Here is a 22,136-nt window from a genome sequence, read left to right as displayed (position 1 = left end):
GCAAAATTGTAGGGACTTCCTTACAAAAAAATCTTTATAGAACCTAGGACAGCCTAAATTATGTATGTTATGTAGCTCCTTGAGGACAAAGGTAGAATCATTGTCCAATCATCACCAAATCTTCTAAAAGCTCATCATATCACCTCTCTCATTCCTAGGTGTTGCCCAAATCATATAGGGCCCACTTCAAGATCTTCTCTCCTCCACAACAAGGGTGTCTTCTTATCAAAACTAGGGGTGTGATGAGAAATCCCTGTAGGTTAGGTGCCTCTTAAGCCCTTCTTTCTACTACAAGGTGACAACCTAAAAAATGGAGGTATCACTAGCAAACCTACAAACACAAGAATGCAAACAAAGGTTGGAACATTAAACACAAGAGAAAATACTAAATGAACTCAATGGAATAGGTTAGGAAGAGGTCTCCCTATTGGTCATGCTTCTAGTAACTCTCTTAGGAATAGTCTCTCCATCCTCACGAGGACTCATAGACTCATCAAAACTCATTTTTCCTACTGTATAAGGAACACAAGAAACATAGAAAGATCCCCTTTCTCTAGAAAACATCATTGGTTGGCAATCTTTCTACTATGCAAAAGTTTCCATAACACAATAATTAGGTAAAAGAAGAATTTGTTGGTGTTATGTGACTGTAGAAGGGGGGATGAATAGAGCTTGTATACAAATTTAAATAATTTTTGCGCAAACAAAATAATTAAAGTAAAAACATAGGGAGATAAAAGCACACAAAGATTTATATTGGTTCACCTACCGTCGAGGCTACGTCTAGTCTCTTAAGCAACTTGCTTAATATATTCCACTCAATTCTCTTGACTAGAAACGAGCATCACCTTCTCCAAGTTACAAAAAGTTTCAAACTCTCTAGTATCATGAGTACAAACCTCTCAAGGCTGCACCAAGTACAAACCTCTTTAGGTATCACCTTCTTAATCTCCCCCTAAGATCAAGAGCACTCAAATGAATATTACAACAATTACTTTCAAAGTAAGAGAGTTACAATTCAACTCACAGGTTACAACTTCAGTTGGTAAAATGTGTTTTGTCTCAACCGAAATTCTCACAATTCACTAATGATATAACAATTTCTCAATACAATGATCATAGATGTATTAGAGTTTTTCTCACAAAGTTCAGAGTTTTGTCTTTTGTCAAGTATGAAGAAGAAGTTATCATTTTTCATCCTTTATATAGGTGTTGCTTTGATAACCGTTGAGGATTTGAGTTTCATAGCTTCATCACAATCTTCATGATTTCTCTCAATAAGGAATGACTTGATCAATTCTTCACTTTGATTCTTTAGAGTATTTCTTCAACATCATTATTTGAGACTTTAATTATTTCTTGCTAATGCTCTAAGTAATACCTTCTTTCCCTTCTTGTGTGAGCATGATCTTAATTCGAATTTTATTTTCCTGCAAAGTTCATCATACATCCCTGTAAAGGAAGTTTTGTGCAATATGATTTTGTAATTGAATCTAAGAACAATGATATATTCCAATTGCAATCAATCAATAATTTGGTCTGCAGTGATATAAATTATTTCCATAAATTCATTTGACTTGACTGTTTAATTCAAAATTATTCTTTTTTCAGAGTATAATTATCAAATCATAATTCTTTAACGTTGTGGCTCATATAATCAATTCTCAATTTTAAATGATTAGATAAAATTACCAATTCAAATAATGAATTAGAGATTAAAAGAAAGAAATGACTTAGCCAATTAATACAACTCATTCTAACTCGTCTAACACGTGTAGAAATCCTATACTTATTTTTTCGACTGGTTTGGTCAATGCACTCGTCTAGTGAGTCTACATTGTTTATGTCGTCTAATCCCTTGATTGTCTAAGGGCTTGAGTTGTCTAGTGACTTGGGTCGTCTAGTGCCTTAGGTCGTCTAGTGCCTTAGAATGTCTAATGCCTTGGGTCGTTTAATGCATTGGGTCATCTAGTGAGCTCATTTGGTGGTATCCTCTAGTTGTACTTGTCTACTGCATAGACTCATCCAATGCCAAGACTTGTCTACTACATGTGCTAGACTTCCAGCTTATATCAACACTTATAAAACTTAAGTATTAGAGATTAAACATACGAAAACATTTGTCCAAAATATATAGTTTAATTTACAAAACATGTTTGTCAAATATTTCAAATATATGTACTAATTAGATATTTCAAATATTTCCTCGTCTGGTTGTATGAATGTTTAGTATCATCAAAACTATTTTAACTCGGGGACTCGTCTACAACAAAATTTGCTGTGTAGAAATGACTCTTAATAGGATTCATCAACTGTCTAGATGTTAAGCCATATAAGTTCAAGAAATTCACCACAACCCTTAAAAATCTAACATTTCCTCTAAGAACACAAAAATCTCATATGTAGAGAGAACATGGGAAGGAAGTTGAAAACCTTTACGACCCGCCATAGGAAGCACCATTTTCTCCTGGACTAGCTGTGTTAAACATCTATTAAGCACCTCTTCTTCCAAGCAAAGAGGAATAGGGGAAAAGGGACCACCCTGTTTAACACCTCTCCCACAAGAGGAATAACAAACCAATCTTCCATTCACTCTTAGAAAACGAAAAAGATTTAAGAATATAAAAAATCCATGAAGAAAAAGTTACGTGATAACCAAAACGTTCCAGCACTTGAACCAAAAAATGCCAATTAAAATTGTCAAACACTTTAGGAATATCAATTTTAACTACCACATTGACTCTTATATTTTTTTAGACAACATTTATGGCCTCCAAAGTAACATAAATACAGCCCTTGGTGTTTTCCCTTTATAAAACCATTTTTGATTAGGGAACACTATTCTACTAGCTATGTCAGCTAGTCTATCAACCAAATTTTAGAGATAACTTTGAATCTAAAATTAGCCACAATAATAGGTCTAAAGTTTTGAATATTCTCAACCCCTAAAATTTAAGGTATTAGAGATATCACATTAGAATTCATCCATAGTAGCATGACCTAACCCCTTTTGAAAATTTGTTACACTGCTTTGCAAACATCATCACCAATGATATCCCCGCAAGCCTGATAAAAACAACCACCAAACCTATAAGAACTTAGAGCACTATCACCATTGAGGTTAAACACAACACATAATTTCCTCTTTCCCAAGACATTGGATCAACTTTTGATTTTCATCCTCGGTAACCAAGCTAGGAATACACTTGGAAACAAAATGTTGCATCTCTAAAACAGAGCAATTAGCCTGAGCATTATCAGCATATAAATTGGTATAAAAGTCCAGAATATGTTTTTCAATTTGGCTAGGATCGTCCAGATTTTGACCATTATAAACTAATTTTTGAATGGCACTAGCATTGGTCCTTTTTTTCATTACCGAATGAAAAAAAAGGCAGTACTTTTTGTCTCCATCCTTAAACCAACTCATCTTAGCTTTTTTCCTTCCAAAAGCTGGCTTGGCAGTCTAGTATAAAATCTATTAGAATTGTATTTAGTTGTTCAGACTTGTATTTTGTTCTTTTCTTTTTCTGTTATGTGTTGTTTAGTTTATGCTTATTTTCTTTTCTGTGTTTTAGGTATTTTTACAGTTTTCTGTAAGTTGTGGCAGTTCATTTGGTTTTGGTAACTGTCCACAACTGCTCTGTTTTACTATTAATCAGAGTCTATGTAATATAGACTCATGTATGTTTCGTTCACTGTAGTTTTTTTTACTCAATCAATGAAACACTTTCCTTAGGTTCAGATCTTGGTTTATGATGGCTTCTTCTTCCCACACTTCCCCAAACCCTTTCTTTTCGCATCAAGTTACTGAAAAACTTGATGATACTAATTATCTTCTTTCGAAGCAGCTGGTTGAACCTGTTATTAAATCACACAAACTTCATCGTTTTGTGGTTAATCCTATCATTCCTCCATGCTTCCTCTCTGAAACAGATCGTGACAGTGGTATTGTTAATCCGGCTTATGAGGAATGGGAAGTTCAAACCAACTCCTTCTCACGTGGCTTCAATCTACTATGTCCAAGGGCATCTTATCGCATGTTCTTGGTGTCGTTCATTCGTATCAATTTTGGGATCACATTCATGAACATTTTTTCACTCAAATGAAGGCTCGTGCAAGACAGTTGCACACTGATCTCCGTGCATAGAATCTCGAAAATAAATCAATGAAGGAATGCTTGGGTCATATTAAATCTATTGTTGATGACCTTACTGGAACTGGTTGCCCCGTCAAACATGATGAACATGTTGATGCAATCCTTGAAGGTCTTTCTCTTGATTATGCTGTTATCATCTCTGTCATTGACAGTAAGTTTGAGACTCCTCCTATCAGTGAAGTTGAGGCTTTGCTCCTTGCTCATTAATCTCGCACTAATCGGCATCAGTCCAAGTTCTTTCCTCTATCTGTGAATTACTCTCGTGCCACTTCTAGTTCTTCTTCACTTCGCCTCTATGGTCGTGGTCAGTTTCCTCGTGGTGGTGGTTTCCCATGTGGTGGTGCTCGATCTGCCACATGGTCGTGGTGGTCGCTATGCGAACTTTCAGTGCCAATTTTTTTCAAATATGGACACACAACAAATGTTTTTTTTTTTTTATCGTGGAGATCTTAATTTTCAACCTCCTGATTCACTTGTTTTGTTTGATCCTGCCAGCCTGTTTCGTCATCCCCTACTTCGCCTGCTTCTCTCAAGCCTTCCATATCGAGCACCCAATCTTCTTGCCCTACTACTAACGTTCTGTCTGCCATGCTTACCAATTCCACTGCTGATCCTAGAGTTGTCAAGATGGGTTGGAACCCACGAGTCAACCTAGCTCACCACGGGTTCAGGCCGAGTTGGATTGAATTTTTTTAAAAAATTTCAATACCAGTTGATTTTTGAACTGGCTCACCTAGAACTCGGCTCACCGGGTTGAATCCGTGATGAGCCGGGTTGGCACCAACCCGCACATAAAGGGTCACACAAGTTATTTTTGTTAAGTTAGGCTTTTTATTTAGGTTATGTTAGGTTGTTTTTTTTACCCAATACATATATAATTTGTATTTTTGTGATTTTGATTTGTATTTGGATTGTATTAAAGTTTATTTAGATTTTAATTAGAATATAATTTAGTTTTGACTGAAAAAAAATAAAAAAGTTGTATTTTTTTAATTAACTGAACCTGTGAGCCGACTCGTTTAACCCACAAACCCGTAGTTGGTCACTGTTCATTATTAACTCGTGGTCGATCGAGCCGGGTCAGGTCGAGATACCCGTTTTGACAGCTCTAGCTGATCTGCTTGCTTTACATGGATTTCAGATTTAGGGCTTCTTTTCATGTAATTGGTGACTCTCAGAATATTCAGCAGTTTGCTCCTGGTTTTGATTTTCATGAGACCTTTTCTCCAGTTATTACACCTGTCACCATACGCATCATTGTAACGGTTGCCTTGACTCATGCATGGGATTTGTTTCATTTAGATGTCAATAATTCCTTTTTGAATGGGTCGCTTGATGAGACTGTTTATATGACCCAACCTCCTGGTTTCGAAGCTGCAAATAAATCCCTGGTTTGTAAGCTCAATAAAGCAATCTATGGTCTCAAGCAAGCTCCGTGACAGTGGTTTGATACACTTCAACACACCTTGCTGACACTAGGTTTCTCACACAGTTTATATCTTGGTTTATGTTGATGATATTCTTATTACAAGATCCTCTGCCTCTCTTATTTGTCACATTACTCATAGCTTGGATTCTCAATTTTCTTTGAAACAATTGGGCAAGCTTGGCTACTTTCTTGGCATTGAAATTCACTATCTCTCCGACAAGTCTTTGATGTTGACACAATGTAAATATCTTAGTGATTTGCTGCATCGCACTCACATGGCTGATGCTCATCCCGTCTTTACTCCTATGGTTTCTTCCGGCAAATTATCCAAGTCTGGCTCTTCTACTTTTGCTGATCCTATATTATTTCGTTCAGTGGTTGGTGCTTTGCAATATGTTACACTTACTCGTCCTGATGCTCTTACCAAACCCCTTTCTGCCACTCGCTTTCAGTTTCTAAGAAGCAAACTCAATGTTCAGGATTCTGCTCCTCCCTCACCTTGAGTTTGAGGGGCTATTAGAATTGTATTTAGTTGTTCAGACTTGTATTTTGTTTTTTTGTTTTTTTTCTGTTATGTGTTGTTTAGTTTTCGCTTATTTTCTTTTCTGTTTTTTAGATATTTTTACAGTTTTCTCTAAGTTGTGGCAGTTCATTTGGTTTTAGTAAACTGCTCTGTTTTCCTTGTTAATCAGAGTCTATGTAATATAGACTCATGTATTTTTCGTTCATTGTAGTTTTTTTTTACTCAATCAAGAATTTTCCTTAGGTTCAGATTTCCGTTTTCATCATATTCTATTAAAATCCAACTCCTCCATCAACATTTTCTCGTTAGACACGAGCTCATCCATCTATACATTTTACTTATTCTAACCCATCTTTATACTTGTTTATAACCGCCATACCCACCCTAGAGAGGGATTAAAATTACTTTATTCTCTTAAATGTATGGACTATAAAGTGAATAAACTATTTATAGAGCTTAAAGGAAAAATGAGACACCTTAAAGCCCATGTTTGTTGTCAAAAGTGGTCAAGGATCAGGTATGAACACCCACCTTTCCATGAGAGTGGGTTCAAATTCCTCTTAAGCAACTTTGTCTTGAGTAGGTGCAACTGAATGGAACTTCTTGCAGTTTACACCTATGTATCAATCCTCAAGGTAGACGTCGGCAAGAAACTTAAGCATGGCATATTGAAGATGACTCTCTGTTCTACCTCTTTTATTATTAAAAATAAATAAAGGAAAACCATATTTATAACCCAAATCATAAACTTCCAAAGAGAAAACAAAAAGTCAATTGCAGTCTTGCTGAGCGACCTCTAAATTATACACAATTTTCAGAAGAAACTGTATGCACTTGCAACAATCAACCAACATGATGGGTTTGAGCAATATAAAAACACAGAAACCAGAGAAAAAAAAGAAAATCACTACTGTATTGAATAGAAGAATACTCTGAACACAGATCACACATTCAAATGCACACAAAGAAACAATCTACATTATATAAAGACTGTAGTATAGCAGCTAGAAAATCTGTACACATTGTCTATTGTCTACAATATTAGTATAAACATACAAATGCACATAGAGAAACACTACCCAAAGAACAACACAATAAGACCCGCATAGCAAAAAGGACAAACAAAGATAAGCGACACAAGATCCTGTAACATGCCATGCTTGGCTGTAATAAATTTCTTAATTCTTTAGAAAGTAAAGTGTGCGAAAATTAAAATATTGAGTTCATTGAAAAAATAAAGTTACCAAGAATTTTTTTGCAGTGGGAATAAAATCCTCCAATTGTCCAACTGGTTTCTTTGAATCTATATTCATCCATAGCATCAGTGGTGCACTAAATTGATTGAACATAACATTTAAATGGAAAAAAAAAAAAAGAAAAAATGTAATAGCTTATTAAAATCACAAAAAATAACTGAAAGACAAATATAGTGAATGATTAAAAAGAACAAAAATATAAAAATCAAAACCACAAAATACGATATGTAGATACCTTACTTGAGAAAATGATGGTTTCTTAATTTCCTTCGGACTATGATGTTACAATGTTAGACTCCAAATTCATACGTCTGAAAACTCAACAAAATTAGAACTATAATATAAACTCTAGAAGTTATCATGAAAAATGGAGATTCATGGCGCTTAGTTGAAGTATTAATTACCTTTTCAGAGTGGTATTAAGATCACCGTCCCAACGAAGATCTTCTTGACTCCATCCAAATCGTACTTGTGAGAGAGAGGGTGTGATTAAATTTCCATGACAAAAAGTTTGCATATTGGGACATCTAATCACACTTGCTTTTTCAAGGGCTGGAAACTTGAAGTTGTAACTTTCCCGGCAAAAGCTTCTAAGCCTTAGTAAGTGCTCCAAGTACAATTCTTTCAATTCCATAAAAACTATCTCAATTGCATCATCACCTTTATTTTCTTCTAATTTCGTAAAAACGGCATCATCTTCTTCAAATTCCATAGAAACTGAATCACTAATATTCTTATGCTTGCCAAGGGCGCCACCTCTATGACTCTTTACAACAATGTTCTCTATGTTAATAGACCTCGATATTTCAAGCACTTTAAGTTGTCGAAGCTCTTTGGCCACAACAAATGGAAATACATCATGCAGGGCACGACATCCAATAATTTGTATTTTATTTAGCTTGTGAAAAGAATTTGGACCTTGCAGGTTGTTCCATATTGATTGCAAACCACTCATGCCATTGATAAACAGTGTCTCCAAGTTTGGGAATGTAGCCTACCATCAGCAACATATCAACATATACTCTAAGTAAATGTATAAGTATGTATTTGTTAGATTCAATATGGAAGTCTAACATGCTCACCTTCTCTTGTTGGACAAATATCTCCACCAAAGCAGGACAAGATAGAATCTCAAGATGTTTCAGTTTTGTTAGTGCTCTAGCTGTGGAGGATGAGAACAAACTTTCTGTGTGATTACGATAATCGTCCTCAATCAAATTCTTCAAGTTTTTACTGTAAAAGGGGACTCGCAATTTTTCATCCCATATCTTCCCATGTGAACCGATGTTAGACAACCTCAAGTCTTCAAGGTTGGGCATTGCAACCTATTAGCATTCACAATCATATCAAAATAGTATTCTACTTGTTTATTGATAGGGTAAAGAACATTATTAAGATAAATCATATTATTTGCATAGCTATAATGAGCTAGAGAATGAGTTAGAAAATGAAATCTATGCAGACATTGAAACTTGAGTAAATTAAATGGATTGGGTTCATATTCCACATTATAGATTAAAAACCAGCATGATTGGAAGTAGTCATATACCTTTTCATTGAACAAATTATTAAGTTCATCATCCTTTTGACCATTTTTACCCCTCAATCCAAGTTGTGCTATGGTGGTTAAGTTTAGATTACCAGAAGACTTCAAATTGGGACATCCAATCACCTCTACTGTTTGCAATGATGGAAATTTGAAGTTGTAACCTTCTTGGCAAAACTTTGTGAGCTTTGGCAAATATTCCAATTTTAATTGCTCCAATTTTGTGAAAGTAATGTTATCTGGTGCGCCTTGAATATCTTCAACAATCATCTCTATCATAGACATGGATATTTCAAGCACTTGGAGCTGGAGAAGCTCCTTAGCCATAGCAGTAGGAAAAACATTACGCAAGGCATGACATCTAGTAATTTTTATTGTTTTCAGATTGTTTACAGAATTCGGAGCTTGTTGATTGTGCCATATTGACTTCAAACGATTCATGTTGATGATAACCAGCATATCCAATTTTGGGGAAGTAACCTGCCATCAATAACACAAATATAGATTTGAGCTAATACATCGGCATCAGATCTAAGAGACAAAACAATTATAAGCAATGCCAACAAGTAGCAATAGGCAGGTTAAATGATATTTCCAATAGGTGATTAAAAAAATCAAATTTGTTTCTACATTGAAACTTGTGTAAGGGTTAATGACAAAGTGCATAGTATTCTCTTTGAGGAAACTTGTAGGAGTTCAATATTTACATTGCATAAAAACATTAAACAATGAAGAATAAATAATGTGTTGATTACCTTTTGATTGAATAATGGCAACGAAATTGATCCATCATCCTTATCTATTTCCAATGGCAAACTAAAACTGCAAAGATTAGGTAGTGTATCCAAGGTAAGAGAATGCAATTTAGGGAGCACAATCATGGGAAATTCTTTCCCATCCTCAAATTTTTCCTCCGATATGATCTCTTCTAGAACATTACAGTGGGAAATTTTCATTTCCTGAAGTTGAGAAAGGTTTTTAGCAAGGGCATACGGAAGTAGTTTCTTCAACTTATAACAACTTTGGACATTAATAACTTGAAGATTTTCAAAAAACTGTGTACCAATGTCTTCCATATGATTCAGATTTTCATTCTCAAACTTTTCCTTTGATATGATCTCTTCCATATTTGTACAGTCAAAAATTTCCATCTCTTGAAGTTGAGAAAGGTTTTTAGCAAGGGAATATGGAAGTAATATCTTCAATTTATAACAACCCTGGACTTTAAGAACTTGAAGTTTTTCAAAAACATGCGTGCCAATGTCTTTCACATTGTGAAGATTTTCATCCTCAATTTTTTTCTCAGATATGATCTCTTCCATATCTGTACAGTCAAAAATTTCAATCTCCTGAAGTTGAGAAAGGTTTTTAGCAAGGGAATATGGAAGTAATATCTTCAATTTATGACAGCCATGGACTTTAATAATTTGAAGTTTATAAAAAAAAAGTGTGTCAGTAGTGTCTTTCATATTATGTAGATTTTCATCCTCATATATGATCTCTTCCATAACCGTACAGTTGACAATCTCCATCTCCTGAAGTTGAGAAAGTTTTTTAGCGAGGGAATACGGAAGCAACTTCTTCAATTTATGACAACCATGGACTTTAATAACTCGGAGTTTTTCAAAACAATGTATGGCATTGTCTGTTATATTATGCAGATTTTCATCCTCAAGTTTTTCCTCACATACGATCTCTTCCATGGCAGTACAATCGAAAATTTCCATGTGTTGAAGTTGAGCAAGGTTTTTTGCCACAGAATACGAAAGTAATTTCTTCAACTTACAACAACCTTGGACTTTAAAAACTTGCAGGTTTTCAAAACATTGTGCTGCAAGTGGACCATAGCTTATATCTTCCAGATTATGCAGATTCCAGAGAATCAGTGTCTGTTTTGCAAATGGACCATACATATTACGCAGATCACAAAGAATCAGTGTCTCCAAATTGTAGAAAGCGTCACTGTTTTGGACATATAAATGTCTCAAATGTTGAAAAGCTTCCCTATTCAGTTCATAAAACACATCATCAGAAAAGTTAATTTTAGCTAAGCTCAAGTCCTTAATTGTAGTGAATAGCATTTGTATCCCATGGTTTAAAAAAATCTCTGTATTCAAAGAGTCAACAAGCTTAAGAGTTGTTGAAATTTCCCGAGCATCGCAAGACCAAAATGAAGACCACTTCCACATATTGCCAATAGATATGTTGTATCGTTGTAGCTGTTTAAATACATCCATATCTGTAGGTAAAACTGAAGCATCATGGATTGACAAGTCCAAAGTTGTAAGCCGGTCCAATTTCCTTAGCTCACCTAGACTTGGGTTGTTGCTTTGGCTTTCTACTCCTTCAGCCTCCCATTGTATATTACAATTCCCCATATACAACTCTTCCAAGTACACTAAGCTATATATAAGATATCTGGGGACGCTTTTTAACTGATAGCAGTTTGTTAAATTCAACATTCGAAGGCGAGTCAATTGCCCTATTTCTTTTGGGAGCTCTTGAAGTTTAGATCTTTCAAGGGAGAGAATTTCTAAACTTGTGAGTTCTGCAACCATTGTTATATCATCCAATACACACTCATATAGATTCAATGATCTAAGGTTTTTCAAGAGACGAAAAGAAGGAGGTGGGGAAGGCGCAAAGCTCATTCGATGTAAATTAAGAACCTTCACTTCTCCCATCCCAGCAAAAAAGTTATCAGGGATTGTCAATTGGCCAAGATTACTTTTCAGTGACATTTGCTTCAACTCTGGACAATCTAGCTTCTTAGGAACCTCATCTAAACTATAACAAGGCAAATTAATATAATGACATTTTTTAAGTTGATCTATATCCCATTGTTCTTTTTGTGTAAACTTTGGTACTTCATAAGTCAGGTGAGTCCTTGAGGATATTGCTTTGGCCGTGTCACGAACACTATCATGCATTCTAACATACTCAATTTCAACTTCAAGCAACAATGAAGATGCCCTAAGATCATCAATAAATTTGTAATAATTATTTCTTGCCTTTGTTAATTGGTGTGAATCTCCATATAACCCCCAATAGCATGAAAATAGTTCTCCAGTGTGTATACGGCCAGGTCCAAGTGAAACAATGAATAAGAACAATGTCCTCAGTTCATCACTTTCTAAATAACGATAGCCTAATTCCAAAGGGCACACAACTTTTTCAAAATGTCCCTTTTCATTCATCCCTTTCAATTGCTTCAAAGCATCCTTCCATGTAGAGAGGTCCTTTGTTCTTAAAGCCTTTGCTACAACAACTATAAAAAGGGGGAAACCATTGCAGCACTTAGGCACATTTTGTACAATGGAATTTATTTCATCCAATTCGACAACACTTTTGTTTGTGGAAATTGATTTGATTGCTTGATCCGCAATCTTCTCAAACAACTTCCAACTATCCTCATCAGATAGAACCTCAAGTCTAAAATTATTTTGAGTACCCATTTGACGTTTAAGAACATTAAGACGTTCAGACGTCAACAATAACTTGCATCCTTTATGGTCATCACCAAAAGGAATCCCCAGTTCTGCCAAATCAACTTGCCCCCAAATATCATCCAAAATAACAAGAATATTCTTCTCCTTGCTTATCCTTCCACGCAATTTTTGCATTCTCTCTTCTTTAGTCTCTTCATCAAATTTCAAAGCCAAGGCATCAGCAATTTGGCCTTGAATATTTTCCACATTTGGAGAATCAGTTACCTCAGCCATAGCTACAACATCAAAAGAACCATCTTTCAGGACTTCTTTAGCTAGCTCCTTCATCAGTGTTGTTTTGCCCACGCCATCAATCCCATACAACCCAATCTTGCAGATGTTAGGATCTTTCAACACTTGTTGAACTTCTTTTATTGTTGGTGGTTTAGAAATTTTGTCAAAGTTTCCTTCAGATAGGACCCGATAAATCTCTTGTGTCATCTTTTGCAATTTCTTGCTATGCTGGAGCCTAAACTGTATATTAGGAATGTGTATCGGATAATTTTCTTGAAAATCATTGAAAATAAGATTATTTGCCTCAGCAATTGTTTCATCCACTTTCTTCAGCCAAATCTGGACATTGTTTAGAATTTTTTCTCCATTTCTTTTAGCTTCATCAACAGTTTCTTGCACACTACTTTTTCTTCCCTTCAGGTTTTGAACCTCGATTATGAGCTTTTCTTGGTTACTTTTGTAGGAGGTTATGTATCCTAATTGACTTCTAACATATTCAGTCGCAGATTCACCTAATTTAAAATCCATTGCCACCACTTTCTTCTTGACTTTCTACTATTTTAAACCAAAACAAAACCCTGGAATGTATTAAAAGGAGCGAATCAAAATTAATCAACTGAAAATCACTCTTAACTCTATTGATGGGTTTATTTAATACCACATAACAAAGTGAAGAACTATGTGATAGACCTCTTATATATAAACAATATAAGAGGACAAACCAGAAGTAAAGATTCTACAGGGTCTATAATAAATAAGACAGTTATTATAATAATTGTTGACAATTTTCTTAATCAATTTGGCAGTTTTTAGTGTTTTATGTGGGACAAGCATAACTGTCTTTAGGCAGTTATGAGGACAGCAGAAAAATAGGGAAAGGGGAGGAAAAAAAGGATTAGACTAGAGAGAAAAATCAGGAAAGGGAGAGACAAGGCACTCAGTAACTTCGAAAATGTGTACTATCCTAAGGGTTGTTCTATTTCAGTTTCTGTGTTCTATGTATTCTGGTAAAGTTGGAAGGCTTGTTGGCAATGCGGGAAACCATAGCGAAAAACACTGAACATTCAAACGCAGTGCAAGCATTTGGTGGAACATTCTGGAGCAAAGGAAGCTATAGATCTACCCACAAAGACCAAAGACAAAGCATTTAAAACATTAAAAGTTGGAAGCAATAGAGAAATCCAAGGACTTGACAACACTCTCGGTGGAAGAGCTTGAAGCGCATGAGCAGCGGAGAAGGAAGAAGAAGGAGGAATCCCTTGATCAAGCACTCCAAGCAAAGGCAACCATTAGGGAGAAGAAGGTTCCTTATACTCAGAACACTCGAGGCCGAGGTGGTAGAGGCAGAGGAGGATATGAAAGAGGTCAAGAACAGGTCGGCCAACAAAACTGGCGTGACCAAGGACAAGGTGGAGGTCGAGGTGGTAGAGGCCGAGGAGGTCAGTCGAACAACTCAGGAGTTGAGTGCTTCAAATGTGGTAAGTATGGTCATTTTGCCAAAGACTACTACTCAGGAGTCAAATGTTACAATCGTGGGAAGGTTGGACATTTCGCAAAGGATTGTCGATCTGAAAGCAAGAAGGAAACGAACTTCCTTTTTGAGGATGCTAAGGAAGAAGGAATATTGATGATGTCCAGGAAATCAGGTGCCGAGCTAAGTCTGAGCTATTCTGACAACTCAGTTTGGTACCTTGATACAGGAGCAAGCAACCACATGAGTGGGGACGAGAATCTTTTTAAGGAGTTCACCAAACTTGAGGCTGGACACGTATCATTTGGAGATGCATCAAAGGTGGTAGCAAAAGGTCAAGGTACAATCTGGTACCTACAGAAGAACAACCGAGTTGGAGAAATCAGAGACATGTACTTTGTACCCGATCTCAAGAGCAACATATTGAGCATGGGCTAACTAATGGAGAAAGGCTACTCGGTTCTTATGAAAGACTGAGTACTATACTTAAAAGACAAGTCAGATCGATTGATTGCCCAAGTAGAGATGAAGAAGAACAGGATGTACAAGCTGGACTTGAAAATAGTCCAAGAGAGATGCTTGAAACTTGACGTGAAGGATGAAGCTATTGTGGCACTTCCGGTTTGGCCACTTGCATTTTGGTGGACTTGCCGAGTTGGTGAAAAAGGAGATGGTGCGAGGACTCCCGACTGTGGAGTTTGAAAAGAAATTCTGTGAAGAGTGCATGCTCGAGAAGCATCCAAGGACCTTATTTCCAAGGACTGCCGAGTACCGGGCAAAGGAACAACTCAGATTAATTCACACAGACATTTGTGGACTAATTACCCCTGAATCTTTCAGTGGGAAAAGGTATTTCATTTCTTTCATAGATGATTTTTCAAGAAAAACATGGGTGTATTTTTTGAAGGAGAAATCCGAGGTGTTCCAAGTGTTTAAAAGGTTCAAAACAATGGTTGAAAAGGAAACCGACATGCCTATCAAATCTGTTAGGTCTGACCGAGGAGGCGAGTTCATCTCACCCGAGCTCATGAAATATTGTGAGGAGCAAGGCATAAGGAGATTTCTGACAGCACCATATTCACCCCAACAGAATGGAGTAGTTGAGAGGAAAAATCGAACCATACTTGACATGGTTCGTACAATGTTGAAAAGCAAGAACGTGCCTAAGGAGTTCTGGGTGGAAGCAGTGCAATGTGTCATCTATGTGCAAAATAGATGTCCACATGCTAAGCTGAATGAGAAGACACCGCTAGAAGTCTGGAGTGGAAGAAAGCCGAGTGTGTCTCACCTCAAAGTGTTTAGCAGCATTGCTTATGATCATGTTCCAGCTCAACAAAGGACCAAACTTGAAGATCGGAGCAAGAAGTACGTGTTTATTGGGTACAATGAAAAAACCAAGGCGTATAGGTTGTTCAACCCAATAATAAAGAAGGTGATTATGAGCCGAGATGTTCAAGTTGATGAAGAGAGCGAGTGGAAGTGGAACAACTCGGAGAAGGAGTCTAAAAGCTTGGAAGTAGATACACCACCAGCTATGAGAGATCATGAGACTTCTGATGGAGAAGATGAACCTCTACAGCCTAGAGCGCGAAGCTTGTAAGACATATACAACTTGACTGACGAAGTACATGTTGTATGTTTCTTGGCAGATTTGGAAGACTTGAGCTTTGAAGAGGCCATGTAGAAGAGAAGTGGCAAATGGCAATGAATGAAGAGATCAGAGCAATCGAACGCAACAACACGTGGGAGCTAACCGATATGCCCAAAGGAGCTCGGCCAATTGGCATAAAGTGGGTGTACAAGAAGAAAACAAACGCTGAAGGAGAAGTTGAGCGATATAAAGCTCGACTCGTAGTGAAGGGGTATAAGCAGAAGGAAGGAAGAAGTATTCGCTCCAATGACGAGGATGGAAACAATCAGGTTGTTGATTTCCTTAGTAGCTCAACACAGATGGACAATCTCGCAGATGGATGTGAAGTCAACATTTCTGAATGGAGTCTTGGAGGAGGAAGTATATGTTGAACAACCACTTGGATACATGCGAATACGCGAAGAGAAGAAAGTGTTGAGATTGAAGAAGGCACTTTATGGCTTGAAGTAAGCTCCACGAGCATGGAATGAAAGAATTGACACCTACTTCGAGAAGAATGGGTATGAGCAGTGCCCTTATGAACATGCTCTTTACATAAAGAAGAAAGGAGAAGATGTGATGTTCATTGCGCTCTATGTCGATGACCTTATCTTCACGGGGAATAATGCTGAGCTAATTGAAGCATTTAAAGAAGTGATGAAGAAGGAGTTCGAGATGACCGACTTATGTCTTATGAAGTATTTCCTTGGTTTAGAAGTTGTTCAAGGGAAGGACGGCATCTTTGTGTCGCAAGAAAGGTATGCTGAGGAGGTCTTAAAGAAGTTTAAGATGACGAGTTGTAACCCGGTTTCCACCCCTATGGAACCAGGCACAAAACTTTCTAAATATGCAGATAGAGACCGAGTTGATGCGAGCAAATACCGAAGTCTGATTGGAAGTCTCAGGTATTTTACAAATACTAGACCATATTTAATGCTGAGTGTTGGAATAGCAAGTCGGTATAAGGAGGAACCGAGGTATACTCATTAGAAGGCCCTAAAGAGAATTCTAAGGTACGTGAGAGGAACAATGTCACTTGGTCTGATATATAGTAGGACGGATGACTACCGACTAGTCGGCTACTCAGACAGTGACTGGTGTGGAAATGTTGATGACCGGAAAAGCACATCCGGATATGTATTCTTCATGGGGAGCACAGCGTTCTCCTGACTTTCAAAGAAACAACCCATTGTAACACTATCAACATGTGAAGCAGAGTACGTTGCAGCATCCTGGAGTGTCTGCCATGCAGTTTGGCTTAGAAACCTTCTAAGCAAACTGGAATTGAAGCAAGAAAAGGGGATTGTGATCCGAGTTGATAACAAGTCGGCCATCGAATTGGCAAAGAACTCGGTCAATCATATGAGAAGCAAGCACATTGATGTTCGTTTTCACTTCATTCGAGAACAAGTGAAAGAAGGAAATGTAGAGTTAGAGCACGTCGAAAGTCGAGCATAAGCTACAGATATGTTTACAAAGCCACTGCCATCCTCTCTGTTCGAGAATAACAAGATGATACTCGGAATGAAGGACAAGAAGAGCATTTAAGTTTAGGGGGGGATTTTGTTGTGTAAACTTAAATGTGGGTAGTTGGAAGTTGCTATATTAATTGTCTAGAAGATTGCAAAAGGTTGAGAGTGGGTCTAGCTATGATTAAGCATGTAATAGAGTTCATTAATTGAGAGTTAGGTAGTGATTATATTTAATGAATGTAGTTGAAGGATCATGTCCAAAGGTCTGTAAAAGGACTATGTAGTGCTTCATTTCAAGATACAACAAATCTGAATACAAAGAGTGTTTATCCAGATAGAGTTGTTTGTCAACGGTTATTAGCATGGTTCTGACCCATGAGTGTATCGTCTCTAGTAAGTGAAGGGAATGGAATCACTTCAAAACAATACATGGGCACGTAGATATGTTTGTTCTGGATTGGTTAGTTATAAATGGATTTTCAAACAAAAGAATGGAAATCCAGGAATTGATCAAGGACGATTCAAAGCAAGATTGGTGGCTACAAGTTTTACTTAGACAAAGTGTGTTGTTTGTAATGATGTTCCTGTAGGAGATATAGGTGAGACCATCTACATGAAACAACTAAATTATTGGTGGCTAAGGATAATGGTTTATGAGTTGACAGTGCAAAGTTAAATTATTATCGTCTATTATAATAACAAAAATGTCGTCCAAGAACCACCAAGTTTACAAATGAAAGAAAAAACACATTCACATCAAACTATATTTTATGAGAGAATTGCTAAGCATTTATTGTGGTGATGAAGGTCTCCAAAGATCACAATCCCTCTTGTATGATTACTAAAGTTATCGTGTGATATGTTCTTCTTTTCTTGATTTTGAATCTTGTTCTTAAATTATTTGTTTCAGATGATATTAAATTTTATTATACCCCGTATGTTTATTAATTTTATAATTACTAACTTAACGTAACACCAAAGATTATTTTTCTACAAACTTTATCTTTGAACAAAATAAAACTAATAATGTTAATTAGATAAAAATAAATATATCATTCGTAATATTCTGTTGCTAAAATATATGAATATTTTTTTATATATTATTGAAATATATAGAATTTTCGTTAACCTTTAAAGAATTTATTTATCTATTTTGAATTTTAAAATATAATTAAAAGTAAAATAGATGTAAATATAAAATGTATACATAAAAAAAATCTACTTATATAAGGAAATTCTTCATATATTGAACAAATAATTTATTTGGATACCTTCGTATATTTGTACAAAATATAATAATAAATTAATAAATTAGTTGTATATTTTATAATTATTTCCTATATTTTATAGAAAAAAATTATAATTGGGTAGTAGTATAACTTTTTGACGGCGCTAATATAAAATACTTAATTCATTCAATTTTTCCCATATAAAAAATATTTCATCTTTAAACTTTTTATTTTGTATTTTATTGAATTTTAATTAATATATTATTTTTAAATGATATAAGGGATGTGAGTATAATTGAATTAAAAGTGCAAGTAAAGCTAGTTTTGTTTTAAATAAAAATTCTTCCTTTTTCTTGTCTTCACATTTTACAACCTATATTTTTCTTACATTCATCACATTATTCATGTTTTCTTGTTATTCCCTTATAATTACAAGAAAACTACCCCACTTCAGCATATTCAAAATTAATTGTAACAAAAAAACATACACAACTAATTTATCCAATTGCCACCTTTTTATATAACAATGCAGAGAGCATTCCTTGACAACATAAAACTCTCTTTCCATAGAATTTATTTTGCATTGATGCTTGAAATTTTGTTTATCATGCTACCATTTTCACATTCATGTCATTTATTTTAAAAATAATATGATAAACCATTTAAGTTTTCCTTTGGATTCAAATCAAGCATGTAGTTAGTGTATTATCAAAGCATCAACAAATATTATCAGCAACAAAATGAGGAGCAAATAGATCATCCAATTAGATAAAAATACTCCTATCATTTAGAATATTGCTATATTTTTTAGGAGAAAGAAGATGGAAGAAAAGGAATAAGATAAGGGTTTAGAAATAATGTGATGTAATGGTTAAACCTTACACAGATGATGAACACAAGAAACAGCAAATAATAATCCTTTTTCTTCTTTTCTCTTCTCTTCTCTTCTCTTCTGCTATAGCTTCATCAAACATGGAAATGCAAATGATTTTTAAAATTTATTTAACATTAGTAGTGGAATCAAGAATGGAGATGACTAAAAGCAACAAAAAGAATATACCATGCTGAAGAGGGTTTAAGAATTGATGCTATGACATTCTTGCGGTGCAAGAATTCTTTCTTTTTCTTCTTTTTCTTTTTTTTCTTCTGTCTATTAGTAGTAGCATAAAACATTGAGAAACTAAACTTTTTATGTGTTTTTACATATTAGATCTATAGTTTCTTGATGAAACGTTAACATATTCTATACAATAAAAAACATTTATATAAATTTAGTTTAGAATCAACCCACATATATATCCTAAAAAATTTGTGGAAAATCAAAGAAACCTTTTGTATAAATTAACACTTGTTTCAAAAGAGCTGCCACCCTTTGAAAGCAAATCACATAAAATGTTATTTTCATTTAAATATTTCGTGAAACTTTACAAAACCCATATGAAAATTAGCAACAACAAAAAATCATTTGATAGGTACGTAGAAAAAGTCTAACAAATATGAAAATTTCTAATTGTGTTTAAAATACCTTTTTATAATAAAATTGTCCCACGAAACTTAACGCGAGGAGTTGTGAAATTTCTTACACATAAAGCAACTAAATCATATTTTTCTGGTTTTCCAATGACTAAATTGGAAGCGTTCCATACATTCACATACAAGATTAATTATTTATTCTTAATACAAAATTACTTATCTAAAACGGATGTCTCCCAGAAGGAACAAGTGACTTAGTTTAGGGATGTTCATTCATGTCATACTATATGCATCCAGGTACTCCTTAAACTATTTTAATAATATGTATGATGTAATTTTTTTACTATTTCTTTTGATTTTATTTAATTAAATTAAAATTTTAATAAGTAGTATCAAAGTGTTTATTACTTCTAGATTATATATATAATACCTTAATGATTCTTTTTTTGGTCTATGAACCCTAATTTATTTGAGTGTAAACCATTCACCATTTGGGTTATTCTTTCTATTGAGTTTATTAATTCAATATTTTTCCGAAGTAATCTATATTGAGTAAATTTATTTAATAAAAAATTAAACAAATGTTAGTACGATAATATTATGAGAGTAGTGTTTGCTCCAAAGAACAATACAATTTGGCCGAATTACATAGGATGACTAGGGATAGTTATAAAGTGTTTTAGTTCTATTAGAAATTAGTTTCTCTCTTTAAAGATTGAGAATTAATGTTATGTTGGATATCTTATGAGAGGTTAATTATATGATATATGCATATATGTGATGTGGTAAAATACATTTTTTATGTATATTATTAATGACTTATTTGTTTGCATGTGAACAAGTTACTAATTTGTTTGTTTTTTATATAATGTTGCCAATAGAGTTGTCAATTTGGCCCACTTTACAAGGTTTTGTTCCTAACCCACATGGGCTGAGGTCAAAAAGCTCACAGGATCAAAACTCCCCCGATTGAAAAAGTTCACATAAGTAAAATGTCCACATTGTTGGAACACACGATCTCCATTGCTCGCATCATCGGAGCAGCATCAGACGTAATCCATCGCACGTTTCAACATCGGAGAAGAGAAAAAATTGTTCTACCTAACATAGAACTTGACATCTCTGACGAGAAGAGCATCAAACGCAGATCCACACTCGCACTTCATCAGAAAATACACTAGTCCCCACAAACCTCCAACCACCACCACGGGCACATCACTGAAGCAACTACTATAGACCGTGCCCCCTCACCAGAAAACACACAGCAGCACGACAAGTCGTATCCCATCAGCACAGCGTAAACCCCCAATACTCCTCCTTGAGCATTTGCCAAAGATCGTCGCACCTCGCTGCAACTCCACCAACCTTCTCCTACTACAATGCAATAACATTGGAGAAAAGATCGTGAGCCACACGAAGCTACACATCCACAAACGTAGTCGCCAGAAAACGCACGTGAGCCACTACGAGCTCAACCCAGCTACCAATCCAAACGCAACAACCCACCGGACCTCCAAGAGCATCAACAAAAATCGCTACATCACGCAAACCACAACAACCATGGAACACCCAAATTGTACACCATAGAAGCCCAGATCCATGAGATACATCGCATGACAACCGGAGCAGATTTGCAAACCACGAAGCACCTCCTCCATACACCTATTGTAGATCACAACTCATGCACAAATCAGATCTCCATCGCACGCACTCATTTAGCTACGTGAGCACCAACCGCGACCTCATCTACATATCTAAGAGCACACTCACCATAAAACATGATCTCCACTGCAGATCTAGCGCGACTCACCATCCTTGCACTTTGTCGGACCTCCACGAACCCAGCTGTAAATTCATCGCACAAACACAACACCTACAGTGCTCGTTACATCAAATTTCTCTGTCACAATTGACAACTATTGCATTGCAAATGTCATTGCAACTTCGGCAGCCAAGGATGATTCTCCAACAAGGATACTATATTATCCTACCAAACCATAAGCTCTTAATACTACTATGATAGGAAAAAAACACGTTATCATGAAGAACATCACTCCCTTTACCCATGAGAATCACCCTACCAATACAAAAATAAGATCAACACAAGAATATAACATGGAAACTCCAAAACTAGAGAATAACACTATGTGAAAATTTTTACAACACATAAACAACTCTCTCATACCATTTGACCCTAAGTACGTTCATACTCTCCAAAACAAGAAT

General features: G+C 35.6%; 2 protein-coding genes and 1 pseudogene across 5 annotated transcripts; 2 read left to right on the top strand and 1 right to left on the bottom strand.

Annotated features, from left to right (window-relative positions):
* Positions 1 to 789: 789 nt before the first annotated feature.
* LOC114186140 (disease resistance protein At4g27190-like) lies at positions 790 to 19,403 on the bottom strand. 4 transcript variants are annotated; one of them, XM_028074169.2, is made up of 8 exons: positions 19,315 to 19,403; positions 9,669 to 13,213; positions 8,917 to 9,393; positions 8,450 to 8,692; positions 7,772 to 8,361; positions 7,603 to 7,678; positions 7,356 to 7,443; positions 790 to 1,430 (listed from the first exon to the last, which is right to left on the bottom strand). In XM_028074169.2, exons 2-6 carry the CDS (start codon positions 13,161 to 13,163, stop codon positions 7,642 to 7,644), a joined length of 4,842 nt encoding a protein of 1,613 aa, XP_027929970.2. In that variant the 5' UTR covers positions 13,164 to 13,213; positions 19,315 to 19,403; the 3' UTR covers positions 790 to 1,430; positions 7,356 to 7,443; positions 7,603 to 7,641. The 4 variants fall into 4 exon arrangements, with proteins under 4 accessions (XP_027929970.2, XP_085529739.1, XP_085529738.1 ...); XM_085673613.1 differs by having other exon boundaries at positions 7,356 to 7,414; XM_085673612.1 differs by having other exon boundaries at positions 7,608 to 7,678.
* LOC146886392 (uncharacterized) lies at positions 3,736 to 6,125 on the top strand (annotated as a pseudogene).
* On the top strand, positions 13,588 to 14,544 carry LOC146886391 (uncharacterized). The gene is made up of 2 exons (XM_085673423.1): positions 13,588 to 13,642; positions 13,811 to 14,544. Exons 1-2 carry the CDS (start codon positions 13,588 to 13,590, stop codon positions 14,542 to 14,544), a joined length of 789 nt encoding a protein of 262 aa, XP_085529549.1.
* Positions 19,404 to 22,136: the final 2,733 nt, after the last annotated feature.

The sequence above is a fragment of the Vigna unguiculata genome, chromosome 5 (genome assembly GCF_037176805.1).
Source record: "Vigna unguiculata cultivar grain cowpea cultivar isolate G323 ecotype 2 chromosome 5, ASM3717680v1, whole genome shotgun sequence".
Taxonomy (NCBI): domain Eukaryota; kingdom Viridiplantae; phylum Streptophyta; class Magnoliopsida; order Fabales; family Fabaceae; genus Vigna; species Vigna unguiculata.
The sequence above is the reverse complement of the archived record's forward strand: the minus strand, read 5'-3'. Positions and strand labels throughout refer to the sequence as shown.

Excerpts from the sequence above, each read along its gene's own strand:
- LOC114186140 (XM_028074169.2), bottom strand. The coding sequence starts at position 13,163 with ATGGATTTTAAATTAGGTGAATCTGCGACTGAATATGTTAGAAGTCAA. Across the intron at positions 8,693-8,916 it reads ATAATTTGTTCAATGAAAAG|GTTGCAATGCCCAACCTTGA; the intron begins GTATATGACTAC and ends GAATGCTAATAG. Across the intron at positions 7,679-7,771 it reads CTTAATACCACTCTGAAAAG|ACGTATGAATTTGGAGTCTA; the intron begins GTAATTAATACT and ends TTGAGTTTTCAG.
- LOC146886391 (XM_085673423.1), top strand. The coding sequence starts at position 13,588 with ATGTGTACTATCCTAAGGGTTGTTCTATTTCAGTTTCTGTGTTCTATG. Across the intron at positions 13,643-13,810 it reads TCTGTGTTCTATGTATTCTG|AGAAATCCAAGGACTTGACA; the intron begins GTAAAGTTGGAA and ends TGGAAGCAATAG.